Here is a 19025-nt window from a genome sequence, read left to right on the forward strand (position 1 = left end):
CTTTATAAAACTTTTTAGATAGTTCTTACCCTGGGCATGACATCCTTCAGCTTGCCTGAGTAAGACAAGAAGTCAGATTTTCCGCTAGTTCTTATGGCCGAGGTGTAGTGTATTTTCTTGGAGCTTTGCTTGGAGTCAAACAGAGACATGACCACCTTGGTAGGCAGCCCAAGTGGGTTAGGGTTGTTGGGGCTGACTGTCCAGGCAGCATATGCTGAAGTCTTCAGGTCAGTCTGTGGAACATGAAGAGGTTTCCTCTTCATCAAGAAACACCATGTGAAAGTGGTGGCAGTCTTCAGGCTGGGGAAGGACAGTCGGTGACTGTCTTTGGTGTTAACCACAGACACCGATGTGGTCAGTTTTACCTGGCCCCCATGGAAACTGGAAGGCCTAATAGGGGATTTAGCAGGGGTCCACCTCTGTTCCTCAGCTTTCTCTTGGGTTCTCAGAGTGTTATTAGCTGATATGGAGGTGCCCTGGCTACCAGTTGTAGTATGCAGGGCAGGACCTGCCTCCTCATGAATAACAGTACGTGTGTCTTTTTCCAGCTTGGCACTGTCAGGTGACATAGGCTTCACATCATCAGTAGCCTCAGAGTCCTTCTCCCCACCTGCTTTGATCTGGGGCAGGGGTGGAGCCTCAGTTTCAATGGGACTGTCCACTGGTTCAGTTGTGCAAACCTGCCTAACAAGTGTTAGCTTCCGCTGTCGGGTTACCTCTGACATCTTGGAATTGAGATAATTGACTGACCTGCCGTCAGTGAGACAGGCCACACCATGCTCATCCTTAGCCCGTTTTTGGTGCTTTTCCATGTAGATGTCCAAGCTGTTGGCAGGCGACAGCATTCGTTTACTTGAAGCAGTGGGTTCTTGCTGTGGGCACAGAGTGACTGATGCCAGTTTCTGTGTGCAGTGTAAAGACCCAAGAGAAGGTGCTCGTTCTCCAATATGGTTAGGGGCGTTAACTGATTGAGTCCTATCCTTCTTTGCAGTTGGTACAGCATGAGTATCGTTATCAACGCTCTGAGAAGATGAGAGACTATTTTTATTGGACACAGAGGGAGTAGGGTGCATCTGCTCATGAGTTATGAGGATCTGTGGCAGTGGTATAGCACCTGCTTGGGTCTGATCAAATGGGTCTCTTTGCTGTTCACCTGACAAAACCACTGTCTGCGTCTTGATCTCAGAGGCCTGTTGATTGGGTTGAGCAACATACACGTTCTGGATTACATCTGAAGATTTTGAAATGTTCAAAATCGGATTGGCAATAGGTATTGTTAAAACTGGCAAGGCTATCTGAGTTCCCTGTGTGCTGGAGAATGAAAATGTTTGGCTAGCTCTCAGAGCGGGACACTGCAGTTGGTATTTGGGCACAAAACATGTCTTTTCTTCAGAGTCAGCTGGTTTGTTTGGGGCATTCTCACGGCAAACTAAGATCTGACTCAGCGGTTGTTGTATCTTTTGGCATATTTGAACCCTTGATGTTTGATGCCAAGGGTGTGGAAGGCCATGAACTTGAGGCTGCAGAGTTGGGCTTCCCAAATTAATGCTTTGCACCATTTGCTCATTCTTTTGCAAGGGTGGTTCACCACTATGCAGGATAAAAGGCTGAGCTGTGGGGCGCCTGTTGGCAATGTGAATCTGCTGGGATCTATTCTGAGTTAAAGAGCTAACATTTGTAATGGGAGGTTTATCTAGAGGTACGACTGCTTTCCGAACAGGTTGCTGACTCTCTGGGCCTATCTTTAAAGACATCTGGCGAACTAATGGCCCCCGCCTCCTTTCAATAAGCGGCACCTGGGCAACCTGTCCACCTTTTGGCTGGCCGACAGGTGATAGAGATCTACTGGGAGATACATTGCCACAGTCAAAAGACTTGCTACGGTAGTCGCATGAAATCTCCACAGAGGGTTGAGTGCAAGTGATCTGTTCAGATGCGGCACGCCTCATCATTCCAGGAACACCAAGGGTGTTGAAGGCTGTTGGCAAACCATGAGGCTCTGGAATTTTGCTGACACACTCCCCTCTTGAAGGACTCTCTGACCTGGATGGCTCATCTCTGTCAAAAGAGGCTGAGATGCTGGAACAACGAGAAAGACTACTGTCCCGGCTGAGGCTGCGTGAGAGGCTGGACTCAAAGCTGGATTCACCTGAGGAGTGGTCCATTTGAGCAAGACGAATTCTCTTCTTTTTAGGCGGAAGTTTCTCTGCTGGTAACTTTGACAAACTCTCACTTCTCTGAGGCCAGCTGAACTGATCTGCGGGTTTATCTGCTGGCTCATTACTTTGTATGTCATGCTCTCGGTCGGGCTCCTCTGTGACAAGGATCTCAGGAACTTGAATGTTATTTTGACGAACCAGACGAGACTGGTGGACAGGAGTGGAGTTTTCACCAACTGCTGCTACTGTGCAATCAGTGCATTGTTCCTTCCTCTCTTTTCCATAGTCAGCACTCTTGGGTTTGGATATTTTTTCATGGAAGTTTTCAGCTGATACATTTGCTATTGCATCTGTTTTTGGCTTGTGCAGGGAATCCTTTTCCATACTATCAACAGGAGAGGCCCTGTCAATAGATTCTGTCTCAAATGAATTGGGTCTGCTGAGAGAGTTGGTGTGTCTAATGACTGATGTACCACTGCCTTGTCTTTGCATGTCTACTTTAGTTGAAGTGCTGATCTGGGTCTCTCGTATTGGCGACAGTCTGGAATCTGAAGTATTTATACCTCTTGCTACGAGCTGAATCTGAGGTAGCTTTGACTGGTTGTTTTTGGGCTGTATGTCTACTATTACAGCATGCTGTGAAAAAGTCCGACTTGCCAGAGCTGTTGGTAGCTCAAAGCTAACAGAACAAGGTGGAGTGGTGTCAGTTGGAGATTGATCATCCTCATCGCCAACACTTTTCATTTTCCGTCTCTTCCTGATTGATGTCTGATGATCAAGTATTCCCGACCCACCAGTTGATCTAGGAACTATGGGCTGCTGTATGTTAACGTGAAAAACATCTTGATCAGTTTCTTTAACAGGGATTGGCTTATTTTTTGGACCATGAAGCTCAGAGCAATAGAATTTCTTGTGAGTTTCAAAATTCTCTAACTTTCTGTACCGGTTACGACAGGTTTCACACTCATACATTGTGCCTTTATTCTGCAGAGGCTTTCTGTTTCTGTCCTGACTGTTCTCAAAAGATCTGCTTCTTTGCATCAGTTCAGAGGAACTGCTTGGACCGTGGTAGCCCTCATCCATGGAGCGAACAGTAGGGAGGCCATGCCCCTCACTTGTAGAAAAGTCTTCCACTGCTGCTTGTCTGACTAATGTACGAGAATGTATTGCTGGATTTGGGGTTGACGGGGCAGATGAAAATACATCATCATTCAACGTACTAATTTTGTCATCAAATGACTGACAAATTCGCAAAGGGTGGGGGAGGGGGGCAACGTTAAGGGGAAGAGCAGAGTGTCCAGGTGTGGTAGGCATAGAGTTACTCCTTGTAATTGGCAAACAATCCATTGGAGGGTATTGAGAAGGTACAGACAGAAGAAATACTGGCTTAGATTTATCCGTGGGAGTGAACGGGGACTTGGGGATGTCTGAGCTGGAACTTGACCTCCTTCCCATTGGTTTAAGATCAAACTGAAATGAGTCTTTAAATATGTATGATTTAGGGGAGTCTATGCTCCCTCTCCTTGAGAGAGATGTCCTCCTTGGCTTTACACTGTCCAGCTGCTTGTTGTCAACCACTGCCTCATTATCAGATATCAACTTTGAAATCCGTTCCTCCAGAGAGAGTGCTTTGGCTTCTAATGGTGGACGCATCTGTCCCTCTGTGGCCCGTGGCTTTTGCTCAGCTGCTACATGCATCACTGTGGCAACCACAGCAGGGACATTTGGAAGAGTACTCTTGGCAATGTCGATATCTACTGGTGGAGTTATCTTTACAAAAGGACTGGGTGGACTCATGGCCTGGTCAGCACTTTCAGAGCGTGAGAAGTAGCCAGAATCTGTACTTCCCAAACTGCGGGGACTAAGAAGACACTTAGCCTGTTGCTGTTGAGAGAAGTCTGTAGCTTGTTGCCTCTGAAGCTGAGCATGTCCACCTAACAGTGGAGACTTGCACTGCTGGTCTTCATCTTCACTCACAGTATCCAGTGAGGGATTTGTACCATCCACCTCTTTCAGAGATGACAGGACTGTGATGCTTGATCTCAGATTGGCTGTCTGGAAGTCTCGTTGCCGTTGTGCAGCAGCTTGCTCAGGTGCTGCACCTGTAACTCTTGGGCTATCTGCCCTCAGAGGGGAGACATTAACTGGGTATACAACAACTTTTGGAAGTGCAGCTGTCACTTTGGGCTCATGAGCCCTCTGGCCATGTGCTGGTTTGATTGACTCAAACACAGCTGATGGGTCCGTTTCCCCATGGCTTGCTTGAGTTGTACCTGCATTCTGTAAACTGTTTTCAGACAAAGCCGCCACACTGCTCTGCGATGAGTCAGGGTCCAAGTCTGCAGTGCTACCCTCTTCATCGCTGTCCCCGCTCTCCTCCGCCTCTGAATGAGTCCCGAGGGCTTTATCAGATTCTTGAGATAGTGATCCACCTCCAGATTCAGAGCGTGCAATGAGACCCAGTTTTATAGCATGAGCATGTGATTTCTTGTGCTTGTACAAGTTGCTCTTGGTTTTGAACGAGAAGCCACAAGTAACACAGGGGTAGGGTCTTTCTCCTGTGTGAGACCTGATGTGTTTGAGCAGCACACTGGGTTTTGCACATGCCCTGTTGCAGTATTCACAAACATACTTTCCTTGCTTCTTAGGCTTTTGGTCCTTGGAAACCTGTTCACCACCAAAGTTCATTACAGTGGTCATCTGAACTTGGTTGCTGCCAGGTGTAACTGGGACCTGAATGGTGCTGGGAACACTTGCTGAGAGGGACTGGCATGTGTGCACAATGGGTGGTTGGCTTTGTGGCAAAGCATTAGAGCCTGAGGGAACAGGTGCATGAGTAATAGTGGATGGTCCAGTATTAAAGCTCATGTGCAGGCTAGGCTTTTCAGGATTTGAAGCAATGGGCATAAAATGCGGAGCAGCGAGCGGAGAGGACTGCATGGGGGTGCCTTGTGTAGATGTCTGCACACTTCCCTGTAGCGGTGCTGCAATGCCAATAAAATTGCCTTGTTTGTCAATATAATAAGTCTGCATATGGGAAGGTTGGGTCTGGAGACCAACATTGACAGCTGGCATTGTTGTTAATTCACCACTGGATTGAGCATGAAGGGTGGAATCTGGTTTTCCAATGCTTGTTACTTGCAAGGAGTTTTTCCTCTCAGCCAGTGTACTGAAGTCAGGCTCCATGGCCTTAAGTAGGACATCAAGTGGAGCACTGCTGTGGTAGGGACCTCCCTCGAAGCTAGGGTCTTGGCTCTTGATATCTTTAGGCTGAGACACTTTGGCACTAATCAAAGAGCCCTCCTTACCATCGGTGGGCTCAAGTGATGGCTGCCTAGAAGATGTTTCTTCCTGCTTCAACCCTTCAACATCAGTTGAAGATGACCCCTTGTCAGGGGATGCGCCGACTGGTGGGGCATATTGTGGGTCTCTTTTCCCACTGGGTGATGTTGAAGGATTGTGGGAAGGACTGTTTGAGGAAGAAGAGCAAGAAGGTGTAGTTTCCTTGGACGATGCTCCGTGGAGCACAATTTCAGATGTTTTCAACTGCAGGGGCTTCTTCACTGGAGATTTAGGAATTTTCTTGAGCTGATTCTCTGCAACAACCTTTTTCCTCTTCAGGCCTTTTATGTTATCTGCATTTCTGCGACTGCTTTCAGATATCCCTGTGGAGAAAGAGACAACAATGAGAAACAAGGAAACAAGGAAAGGAAGAACTGGAACTGAACAACACTATCTTTTCACAAACTTTTTCCACCACTCTACCTTATGGGCAGAGTGAGCGCCAGAGTCCCTGCTGAGAAAATTAATTATTTTGTCTGCTGAACAGTTGAAATTTTGTTATGGGCTTATAACACTAATAGGACTAAAATTAAAATTTAGAGAGTTCAGATAATTCTGCCATGTTGTGTTTGATTTAGAGACCATTTAGTTGTTTTGTTTTAAAATAGAGTGCCTGTTTCCAAATTGGTAACATGGTGGATAAGAAAGAATCCAGTAATACCCAACGCAACACTTTCTTTGACTACTCAATTAAAAAACTGTCATTTAAACATCAGTACACAGACCATGTGTGTAACTGTAACAGTTTAATTATAGTGCCATGTGATTACATAATTGATATGTAACATTCACTCATTATATAACACAATCTTGAGCTCAACGGCTATTAAACTGTTGTGACTTAAACCTAAAGAGCATGACCTTCCACATTTACTTTCCAAAACTCTCTAAAGCTAAAAGCCTTTTACCCTGTATTTTCATTGGTTTTATCAATATGGAAGATGGATGATATTTTCTATAATTTAGACACTCCTACCCTTCCTTTTTATTTATTTGTGTATTTGTGTGACTAATACCACAGAGGGCCATGCTTCATTACTTACATAAGTATACTTTTTTTATAACTTTTTTTTCTTTCTTTGCTTTGCAGTTGTGTGGAATTACGAAGGCTTGGCTGATCAGAAAATGTGACAACCAAAGCTAAGACAGTTAAGAGAAACTGAAGCCGCACCCATACTGTGGCATTCCGTCATTCGTCGTGTCAGTCCTGCAATAATGATTCAGGCAAGTGTTTTTAAAGGACATGTTGCATTAGATTAGCAGTGCCCTGTCACAGTTTCCTGGCTTGTGTGGGTCTTTCCCAAGATGAGGTCAGGGTTCTTTCAAGGCCTCTTGCATAATTAGATTGAGGAACGCCTTGTCTTTACATAGGTTAATCCATTCTTCACGCAAACATGCAACCAGTGAGCCTTTAAAGTGGCGCACAACAAATATAGCATGCTCTCTAAACAAACCCTCTGAATTTCCTAAAATAATCCATTCTGCTAAGACGTTGAAAGACATGGGAAAAGGATTAGTTCTTCCTACCCACTGCTCGGACAAGTCTGCAAAAGAGATTCCATGACTTCACCACAAGTTTTCCATCATAAAAAGTGCTTTATAAACAAACAGCATTTGTCAGTGTCAATCTCCAGCTGTAACCTTTATTGTCAGAAAAGCTATTTAGGCTATTTTTGGATAAAAAAAAATACAGTTAATCTAATCTGCAAATACCCCCAACTAGTAGCTGAGATTGATATTATTTTCTTTCCCTGCGAATGATCACACATTTAAAATTACATAGTTTTTGCATGACTGTATGAACATATAATTTTTAAAACAAAATAAACAGCTTTGTGCAGTGAACTTCTTTTTAAAGATGGTTAGATGTACTTTGAGAGGGGGGGTTTAGATGTTTCTTATTTATACTCTTTCTATTTCGTGCCCCATTGTACACACTTATTTTCTTGTGGTAAATAAAGAAACCAAAATTCTCTTACAAACTTAAAATGTAAGAGGAAACATTCATCACATTTCTTCTTTTAACAATAAAAGCAACTCCTTACATTAAATCCAAAGTCTTGGTAAAGTATCTCTTACCTTTCTGTGAGCCTTTGGGGTCTTTGAGCTCTTTCTGTGCCTCTTCGATTTTATCTGTAACACAATAACAGAAACCATTTTCAGTACAGGGAACAGCACTGCTCAGACACACACATACACACACACACTCTCCTGCTCCACAGTGAAGGCAGTGCAGAATGTAACTAATGATACTGGGGATGCTTCCCACACGGCTGCAGCAGGATGATGGTCTTTCAAATGAGAAACAGACATTCTTCCAGTGCCCAGAGAGTGCTCTATTCCATTATGGAAACTGGTGTAATCGTCAAGGGGGCGAGCCTGTGTGCACACAATAACACAACCACACAAGCACACCCACTTATAGAAGTAAGAACAGGAGCATGTGTGATATACAGGTTAAGTTTGCAAACAAGTCAGTATGGTGGGTTCATTCTCATTATCACAGCAAGATCTAACCCACAGATCAATTTGCATATTCAAATGCCATTTGCACCCCTCAGGGAGGACGAATTCATTCCACTCAGACCCTCTATAAGTCACAATCATCACCCACAATCCAGCAGGTGAAGAACCTGTTTCTGTATGAACCATATGGATGTGTGGGAGGTGACACAGTGCTGACTGTGTGTTACTGTAATCAATATTAATTATATACACGGGCTCAGCGTGGCGTGAATGGGTTACACACAGAGGAATAGAGGCAGAGAGAGAGAGGAGGTAAACCCTCTGTTTTCCTGCTCCTGCAGGGTCACTACTGCAGTTCTGTGGGAGGGAGGAAGCGTTGTGAATGTTTAATTACATCTTCTGGACTCATTTTATTCTTTTTTTTTTTTTTTTTAAATCAGTGTCAGTCAGTTTAAACTTGACACGTCCTGTAGTCTGAATAAAAGTTTCAGGGTTGTGCTTCTTAGGAGATTATTTGGAAATAAATTCATATCATACAGACGCATAACAAAAAGTGTTAGAGCAACAGTTGTTTACTGTGAACTACAACAATCCGCTTCTTCTTGTAGCAGGAAACAGAAATGTATGGTTGTGGTGAGACATAAAATCGGTGTGAAAATGAGTTAAACCAATCCATACCTCTTAAAAAAAACCCTGACTACTTTAAGCTTTCTGCATATATAACTACAAGTGCACATGCAGCATGATCACATTAACCACAGAGGAAAATGGGTGATTACTAGAAAAGCCTGGCACTACTGCAGCATGTTTCTGCCTCCCATGACCATGGAAACTAGATGGAAAAACGCGCTGCAGCTTCCCTGCCCTGCACATGACATTAGAGTGCAAGAAGAGTCCTCGAGGACCAGTGGTAACAATTTTGTCCTAGATTGCACAAACGTTAATCGAGGGTGAAAGAGGATGTTCTTCTGTGGTTCCCAAAATTAGAGTGCGATGCCGGGAATACTCAGAGGAGGGGGTGGTAAGCATGGGGGGTGGGGGTGCACAGAGGAGGTCAGTAGATTATGTCATCATCTGTGTGTGTGTTACTATAGTCACACCCTTCTCCATCTCTCCCTCTCTGTGTTTCTCTACATCCTAGGCACACGCCACAGGTTACATAATGCGTCCCCACCCCTGCGCTGCCGTGGAGCAAAACAAAGGCACCCTGCCAGCAGAAACACAGCAACCGAGGCACATGAGGAGAGGGCAAAGTGTTTGTTTATGTGCAGGTCTTTGACAGAGAGGTAGACAGAGAGGGAAGAGAGAGGCGTGTGGTTCTGTCTCTGGTCTGTTTACATATAAATGACCATGTGAACGCCCTCGCCGTCCGCCAAAGGAATCAGGTAGGCTGCGTTTTCCTGGCAACAACACTGGCACAGTGTTTTCTCCAAACAGAGAGGATCCCGAAGCTTCCCCCAGAGTCCTAGTTACCACGGCTCAACCTTGCGGCTTCCTCCAGTAAATGGCTATGTTTCTGCAGACCAATTTTAGATAATAAATGCTTGTTTTAGTGGTAAGAAGACTTGGAGGTAGATTTTCGCTTGTGTCTGCTTCATTGTTTGCACAGCTTGATACATATGTCTTGTATTAGACCGCACTGGCAAACCGAGGCATAAGTGATTACTCCCCAACAAAAATCTTATTAGTGGCTGTGTATGGTAGGAGACCAGAGCGTAGGCTACTATAGATCAGATTGCTTTTCTTACATAACAAGCCACAAACAAGACCCCTTGTGCTGAATGACACCCATGAAGTCAAGCTCTGAAGCATGGAAAAAGAACAGGAAACACCAGCCCAAATGAGTGGAAAAGGACAAGGCGGCGTTACCCTCAAAAAGGCCAAAAAAATATTCCATCCACAGTGCCTGAGTTATTAAGACAGCAGGGAACGATTACAGGGTCGTTCATATTTCCCTCATTATGGCTATTGGGGTTGCCGTGGTGGTCTGGGCGATTGCTACATGTTTCACCATGAGGCTTCGGGAAGTTCATCATGCCATCTGAAATCTGTGCAACAGCCCCATAACCACAGGAAAACAATAAAAGGAATGTACACAAATGTTGCATGTTGCTGGTGATGAAAACCAGAGCACGTTGTGGAACATGACCACAAAATTCGACGGCAGGGAGAGAAAACAGTTAAACTCACGAGGTTCCAGTAATAACTAAACTGTTTACAAGTGTGGTTTTAGACAAAACAGAGGAAACTCATCATTTGTCGGATGTTCAAACTCCTACCTAAGATGTACAAACTGCAGACAAGTCACACTCTAACTCTGTTTGCCAGAGTTAAAGCTCCTTCCAACCAATAAATAACACAAAAAATTACCAAGGCTCTGAAAAGCACATTGGGCTACTAGCTGAAGTGAAAAGCGTGTGCAGCATCCGATTAGCTTTAATAATTTAGTGAAATATCAATCAATACACTCTGCTAATGTTACTTAAACATGTGGTAGCTCTATTACATCTTACTCAGATCCACATCTGACAACTATTACAAGCTGTTAAAGAGACAAGATTACTTGTCTTGTTTCGTTATCTTTCCCTCTTTAGCTACCTGAACCCCCCCAACCCCAAGCAGACAAAGACAACAGGATGGCAGTGAAATGCAGATCACGGTTCGCCCTCAGTCTCAAGGTGGCCGACTCGTGATCTATGATCTATGCAACGTGATATCTAAGGATATGTGAGGATCAGGCTGGGAGGGGCCAGAGTGGGCGGGCGCATGTCAATTAGGCAGGAGTTTGTGGGCGAGGGAGTCAGTCTCCTCACCGTTCGCTGTCATGACAACCATGAATCATTAGTGCACTACTCCTCCCCCCCCCCCCCAAAAAAACTTCCTGCCCACTCCTCTCTCTGCACCATCTAGGTTGAGTGGGAAATGTGATTACTTGTGCCCCAAGGGCCAAAAGTGACATCACTGCACAGGAAACGTGCGCTTTTGAATCCCAACGCCCACCTGATGTGAGTTTACAACCCATCAGCTATGGCCACGGGGTTGCACAGTGGGAGGGGAAGCCCATCCAAGCTTCATTAAGGCCTTTGACAGATAATAATCAGCAAATAGCTGCAGATCCAAACACATGCTAATGAGCAGCACCAAGTCGCCTCTGGAAAATGGACCTAATAAACCAAACGTGTGTATGTAAGTGGATCCCTGCCTGTTTAATGAATAACAAAATGACATTACAGGAAAGCGGCAACTTCAGTCCACATTGAGCAGCAGCTCAACTGCATCTTCCTGGCACTGGATTCCCCCTGAGAGCCCCCTCTGCCTGTTGGCCAACAAATAACCACCAGCCTCCACACACCCTCCTCCCCTCACTGCCAGCTTGTAACACATTCATATTTTGCTCAACAGCCTGCCCTGCTGGGCCTCACCATGCCAAATGGCGGCCATCAACAGCATAGTGGCAGCTTTTCATGGCAGCCATATGCACGGCGTTCACGTGTTTCAGATGGCCCCGGCGGCTTGGCTTCAGCTTTTCCCGCGAGCATCAAAGATGTGTGCTTAGGGGGGGAAAGGATTGGTTGTTTTGGAAAAACAGCATCTGTGAGGGCTGAGGTGTCATCAGTATGCGCGACACAATGCCAGTACACCAGCAACAAGCCTGAACAATGCCAGTGGACCACAGTGTGCGGGCAGATGGGCGTCCACCAGCAAGAAGGATACCAGAGCTGCAGTAGATCAGTGGACGGTGAGTTGCCTCATCACTTTATCATATTTAATGTATTAGGACAGACAACAATGTTGTCAATTGTTAAAGTCAATTTCCCATTAATGTAGAGCCAGTTCACACTCTGTTTTGATGAACCTCGCTGATACAACTGTTCAGATGGATTTGATGGTTGGATGCGAAGGAGAAAGAAGAGAGAGGGAAAGAAAATAGGAGAAGAGAAGAAAGGAGAGGAAGGCGATGACCAGGGAGAAGAGAGGACGGCGAGAGATGCCTCAGCAGGCTGAAGATGATGAGATGGGAGTCGGCAGCTGCCCCCTTCTTCCCTTTCACTGTGCAGGAGGGAGATGGAGATTATGTAACTCGAGCACCTCCACCAGCCTTCTGTACCCACCCGGCTGTGAGCAAACACACGCATCAAACACACCCTCACACTGGCTGATGTCACTAAGGAGAACATTTTCCAACTCAACAAATGCAGACGGAAACATGAACTCAAAGCTGAAACGATTAGTCGATTAATCTGTTAGTCGATCAACAGAAAATTAATCAGTAACTAAAGTTTATTAATTGTATAAATAATTTTTTTAAAGCAAAAACACCACACATCCCCTCACTCCAGTGTCTCAATTGTGTCTTACTAAATATTACTGTATTAATCTACAATTTCACCTTGGGGTAGTTGGACACTTAAAAGATGTTGGTAGGACTATATTCTGTATTAGGCCTGAAACTGTTAATTAGGTAATTGGTTATTTGACTGGCAGAAAATTCATCTGCACCAATTTTGATATGATGATTAATATGAGTTTTTTCAAACAAAAATCTGCTTGTTTAGCCTCTAAAATATGAATATTCTTCTTTAATTCGTTTTATTTGCTAGTAAAACATTTTCTCACATTTTATAGACCAAATAAATTGATTAATTGACGAGGCCATTGGCAGATTAATAAAAACAATTGTTAGTTCCAGATTTTCTCTGACTGGCTTTTCCCAGCAGTGTTTTAAATTCGGTAACTCACATCAGAGGAGGATAAAACAGACAGAAAGGCTGAGAGTTTGCCAGCTAGACCAGCTGCAGGAAAGAAGGCAGTTTGTAGCCAAATCCTGAGCTGTGTTAACTTTGATAAACACCCAATTTGTTCTTTCATGTAATTACATTTTTATATAACAGATGTGAAGGCAATAATATTTTTTTCTTTGACAGTGAATCCAAGTCACTCACTGAAAAACTGCAGTCAGGTTTCATATGAGAGAATATTATTAAACAAGCACATCTTCTCCTCTGATAGTGAGAACCACAGCTGGGAGATGAATGAGTTCTGCAGAATTCCCTGTCACCTTTTAAAGGACGTCTGTTGATCAGGTGGGGTTGAAATTCAGCCCAGGAGCTTGGTTTGGAGAGGCCTTTTAACCGATCGTCGACTTTCTGAATTTACCCTGCTTTTCTTTCTTGTTTTTGATGCCTTACTATACTATGACGTTTTTTATGACATTTTGAGGTGAAAATTTTTTTTGACTTTTTTTGGCCGATTTTGACGCCTTACTATACTATGACGTTTTTTATGACATTTTGAGGTCAAAAAAATTTTTGACTTTTTTTGGCCGATTTTGACGCCTTACTATACTATGACGTTTTTTATGACATTTTGAGGTCAAAAAATTTTTTTGACTTTTTTTGGCCGATTTTGACGCCTTACTATACTATGACGTTTTTTATGACATTTTGAGGTCAAAAAATTTTTTGACTTTTTTTGGCCGAAAAAAACATCTTACTATACTATGACGTTTTTTATGACATTTTGAGGTGAAAAAAAAATTTGACTTTTTTTGGCCGATTTTGATGCCTTACTATACTATGACGTTTTTTATGACATTTTGAGGTCAAAAAATTTTTTGACTTTCTTTGGCCGATTTTGACGCCTTACTATACTATGACGTTTTTTATGACATTTTGAGGTCAAAAAAAATTTTGACTTTTTTTGGCCGAAAAAAACGCCTTACTATACTAGGACGTTTTTTATGACATTTTGAGGTCAAAAAAAATTTTGACTTTCTTTGGCCGATTTTGACGCCTTACTATACTATGACGTTTTTTATGACATTTTGAGGTCAAAAAAAATTGTGACTTTTTTTGGCCGATTTTGATGCCTTACTATACTAGGACGTTTTTTATGACATTTTGAGGTCAAAAAAATTTTTGACTTTTTTTGGCCGATTTTGACGCCTTACTATACTATGACGTTTTTTATGACATTTTGAGGTGAAAAAAAAATTTGACTTTTTTTGGCCGAAAAAAACGCCTTACTATACTAGGACGTTTTTTATGACATTTTGAGGTCAAAAAAATTTTTGACTTTTTTTGGCCGATTTTGACGCCTTACTATACTATGACGTTTTTTATGACATTTTGAGGTCAAAAAAATGTTTGACTTTTTTTGGCCGAAAAAAACGCCTTACTATACTATGACGTTTTTTATGACATTTTGAGGTCAAAAAAATGTTTGACTTTTTTTGGCCGAAAAAAACGCCTTACTATACTATGACGTTTTTTATGACATTTTGAGGTCAAAAAATTTTTTGACTTTTTTTGGCCGATTTTGACGCCTTACTATACTAGGACGTTTTTTTATGACATTTTGAGGTCAAAAAATTTTTTGACTTTCTTTGGCCGATTTTGTCGCCTTACTATACTATGACGTTTTTTATGACATTTTGAGGTTAAAAAAAAAAAGTTGACTTTTTTTGGCCGAAAAAAACGCCTTACTATACTATGACGTTTTTTATGACATTTTGAGGTAAAAAAAATTTTTGACTTTTTTTGGCCGATTTTGACGCCTTACTATACTATGACGTTTTTTATGACATTTTGAGGTGAAAAAAAATTTGACTTTTTTTTGCCGATTTTGATGCCTTACTATACTATGACGTTTTTTATGACATTTTGAGGTCAAAAAAATTTTTGACTTTTTTTGGCCGAAAAAAACGCCTTACTATACTATGACGTTTTTCATGACATTTTGAGGTCAAAAAAATTTTTGACTTTTTTTGGCCAAAAAAAACGCCTTACTATACTATGACGTTTTTTATGACATTTTGAGGTCAAAAAATTTTTTGACTTTTTTTGGCCGAAAAAAACGCCTTACTATACTATGACGTTTTTTATGACATTTTGAGGTCAAAAAAAATTTTGACTTTTTTTGGCCGAAAAAAACGCCTTACTATACTATGACGTTTTTTATGACATTTTGAGGTCAAAAAAATTTTTGACTTTCTTTGGCCGATTTTGACGCCTGACTATACTATGACGTTTTTTATGACATTTTGAGGTCAAAAAAAATTTTGACTTTTTTTGGCCGAAAAAAACGCCTTACTATACTAGGACGTTTTTTATGACATTTTGAGGTCAAAAAAATTTTTGACTTTCTTTGTCCGATTTTGACGCCTTACTATACCATGACGTTTTTTATGACATTTTGAGGTAAAAAAAAATTGTGACTTTTTTTGGCCGATTTTGATGCCTTACTATACTATGACGTTTTTTATGACATTTTGAGGTAAAAAAAAATGTTGACTTTTTTTGGCCGAAAAAAACGCCTTACTATACTATGACGTTTTTTATGACATTTTGAGGTCAAAAAATTTTTTGACTTTTTTTGGCCGAAAAAAACGCCTTACTATACTATGACGTTTTTTATGACATTTTGAGGTCAAAAAAATTTTTGACTTTCTTTGGCCGATTTTGACGCCTGACTATACTATGACGTTTTTTATGACATTTTGAGGTCAAAAAAAATTTTGACTTTTTTTGGCCGAAAAAAACGCCTTACTATACTAGGACGTTTTTTATGACATTTTGAGGTAAAAAAAATTTTTGACTTTCTTTGGCCGATTTTGACGCCTTACTATACTATGACGTTTTTTATGACATTTTGAGGTCAAAAAAATTGTGACTTTTTTTGGCCGATTTTGATGCCTTACTATACTATGACGTTTTTTATGACATTTTGAGGTAAAAAAAAATTTGACTTTTTTTGCCCGAAAAAAAACGCCTTACTATACTATGACGTTTTTTATGACATTTTGAGGTCAAAAAAAATGTTGACTTTTTTTGCCCGAAAAAAACGCCTTACTATACTATGACGTTTTTTATGACATTTTGAGGTCAAAAAAAATTTTGACTTTTTTTGGCCGAAAAAAAACGCCTTACTATACTATGACGTTTTTTATGACATTTTGAGGTCAAAAATTTTTTTGACTTTTTTTGGCCGAAAAAAACGCCTTACTATACTATGACGTTTTTTATGACATTTTGAGGTCAAAAAAATTTTTGACTTTCTTTGGCCGATTTTGACGCCTGACTATACTATGACGTTTTTTATGACATTTTGAGGTCAAAAAAATTTTTGACTTTTTTTGGCCGAAAAAAACGCCTTACTATACTAGGACGTTTTTTATGACATTTTGAGGTCAAAAAAATTTTGACTTTCTTTGGCCGATTTTGACGCCTTACTATACTATGACGTTTTTTATGACATTTTGAGGTAAAAAAAAATTGTGACTTTTTTTGGCCGATTTTGATGCCTTACTATACTATGACGTTTTTTATGACATTTTGAGGTCAAAAAAATGTTGACTTTTTTTGCCCGAAAAAAACGCCTTACTATACTATGACGTTTTTTATGACATTTTGAGGTCAAAAATTTTTTTGACTTTTTTTGCCCGAAAAAAACGCCTTACTATACTATGACGTTTTTTATGACATTTTGAGGTCGAAAAAATTTTTTGACTTTTTTTGGCCGAAAAAAACGCCTTACTATACTATGACGTTTTTTTATGACATTTTGAGGTCAAAAATTTTTTTGACTTTTTTTGGCCAAAAAAAACGCCTTACTATACTATGACATTTTTTATGACATTTTGAGGTCAAAAAAATTTTTGACTTTTTTTGGCCGATTTTGACGCTTTACTATACTATGACATTTTTCATGACATTTTGAGGTCAAAAAAATTTTTGACTTTTTTTGCCCGAAAAAAACGCCTTACTATACTATGACGTTTTTTATGACATTTTGAGGTCAAAAATTTTTTTGACTTTTTTTGGCCGATTTTGACGCCTTACTATACTATGACGTTTTTTATGACATTTTGAGGTCAAAAAAAACTTTGACTTTTTTTGGCCGATTTTGATGCCTTACTATACTATGACGTTTTTTATGACATTTTGAGGTCAAAAAAATTTTTGACTTTTTTTGGCCGAAAAAAACGCCTTACTATACTATGACGTTTTTCATGACATTTTGAGGTCAAAAAAATTTTTGACTTTTTTTGGCCAAAAAAAACGCCTTACTATACTATGACGTTTTTTATGACATTTTGAGGTCAAAAAATTTTTTGACTTTTTTTGGCCGAAAAAAACGCCTTACTATACTATGACGTTTTTTATGACATTTTGAGGTCAAAAATTTTTTTGACTTTTTTTGGCCGAAAAAAACGCCTTACTATACTATGACGTTTTTTTTATGACATTTTGAGGTCAAAAAATTTTTTGACTTTTTTTGGCCGAAAAAAACGCCTTACTATACTATGACGTATTTTATGACATTTTGAGGTCAAAAAAATTTTTGACTTTCTTTGGCCGATTTTGACGCCTGACTATACTATGACGTTTTTTATGACATTTTGAGGTCAAAAAAAATTTTGACTTTTTTTGGCCGAAAAAAACGCCTTACTATACTAAGACGTTTTTTATGACATTTTGAGGTAAAAAAAAATTTTGACTTTCTTTGGCCGATTTTGACGCCTTACTATACTATGACGTTTTTTATGACATTTTGAGGTCAAAAAAAATTGTGACTTTTTTTGGCCGATTTTGATGCCTTACTATACTATGACGTTTTTTATGACATTGTGAGGTCAAAAAAAATGTTGACTTTTTTTGCCCGAAAAAAACGCCTTACTATACTATGACGTTTTTTATGACATTTTGAGGTCAAAAAATTTTTTGACTTTCTTTGGCCGATTTTGACGCCTGACTATACTATGACGTTTTTTATGACATTTTGAGGTCAAAAAAATTGTTGACTTTTTTTGGCCGAAAAAAACGCCTTACTATACTATGAAGTTTTTTATGACATTTTGAGGTCAAAAAAAATTTTGACTTTTTTTGGCCGAAAAAAACGCCTTACTATACTAGGACGTTTTTTATGACATTTTGAGGTCAAAAAAATTTTGACTTTCTTTGGCCGATTTTGACGCCTTACTATACTATGACGTTTTTTATGACATTTTGAGGTAAAAAAAAATTGTGACTTTTTTTGGCCGATTTTGATGCCTTACTATACTATGACGTTTTTTATGACATTTTGAGGTCAAAAAAAATGTTGACTTTTTTTGCCCGAAAAAAACGCCTTACTATACTATGACGTTTTTTATGACATTTTGAGGTCAAAAAATTTTTTGACTTTTTTTGCCCGAAAAAAACGCCTTACTATACTATGACGTTTTTTATGACATTTTGAGGTCAAAAATTTTTTTGACTTTTTTTGCCCGAAAAAAACGCCTTACTATACTATGACGTTTTTTTATGACATTGTGAGGTCAAAAAAATTTTTGACTTTTTTTGCCCGAAAAAAACGCCTTACTATACTATGACGTTTTTTATGACATTTTGAGGTCAAAAAAATTTTTGACTTTTTTTGCCCGAAAAAAACGCCTTACTATACTATGACGTTTTTTATGACATTTTGAGGTCAAAAAAAACTTTGACTTTTTTTGGCCGATTTTAATGCCTTACTATACTATGACGTTTTTTATGACATTTTGAGGTGAAAAAAAAATTTGACTTTTTTTTGCCGATTTTGACGCCTTACTATACTAGGACGATTTTTATGACATTTTGAGGTCAAAAAAATTTTTGACTTTTTTTGGCCGAAAAAAACGCCTTACTATACTATGACGTTTTTCATGACATTTTGAGGTCAAAAAAATTTTTGACTTTTTTTGGCCAAAAAAAACGCCTTACTATACTATGACGTTTTTTATGACATTTTGAGGTCAAAAATTTTTTTGACTTTTTTTGGCCGAAAAAAACGCCTTATTATACTATGACGTTTTTTATGACATTTTGAGGTCAAAAATTTTTTTGACTTTTTTTGGCCAAAAAAAAACGCCTTACTATACTATGACGTTTTTTATGACATTTTGAGGTCAAAAAAATTTTTGACTTTTTTTGGCCGATTTTGACGCCTTACTATACTATGACGTTTTTTATGACATTTTGAGGTCAAAAAAAACTTTGACTTTTTTTGGCCGATTTTGATGCCTTACTATACTATGAC

The 19025-nt window shown here is 40.0% G+C and overlaps 1 protein-coding gene across 6 annotated transcripts in view; it reads right to left on the minus strand.

Moving 5' to 3' along the window:
* Positions 1–19025, minus strand: part of hivep1 (HIVEP zinc finger 1) — an 82828-nt gene that overhangs the window by 4390 nt on the left and 59413 nt on the right. For all 6 annotated transcript variants that reach the window (XM_041053330.1, XM_041053325.1, XM_041053326.1 and 3 more), the window contains 2 exons: positions 7581–7634; positions 30–5824 (listed from right to left, as the gene is read on the minus strand). In XM_041053330.1, the coding sequence (XP_040909264.1) occupies positions 30–5824; positions 7581–7634 (5849 nt within the window). The remainder of the gene's footprint in view (positions 1–29; positions 5825–7580; positions 7635–19025) is intronic.

Source organism: Toxotes jaculatrix, chromosome 13 (genome assembly GCF_017976425.1).
Source record: "Toxotes jaculatrix isolate fToxJac2 chromosome 13, fToxJac2.pri, whole genome shotgun sequence".
NCBI classification, from domain to species: Eukaryota; Metazoa; Chordata; class Actinopteri; family Toxotidae; genus Toxotes; species Toxotes jaculatrix.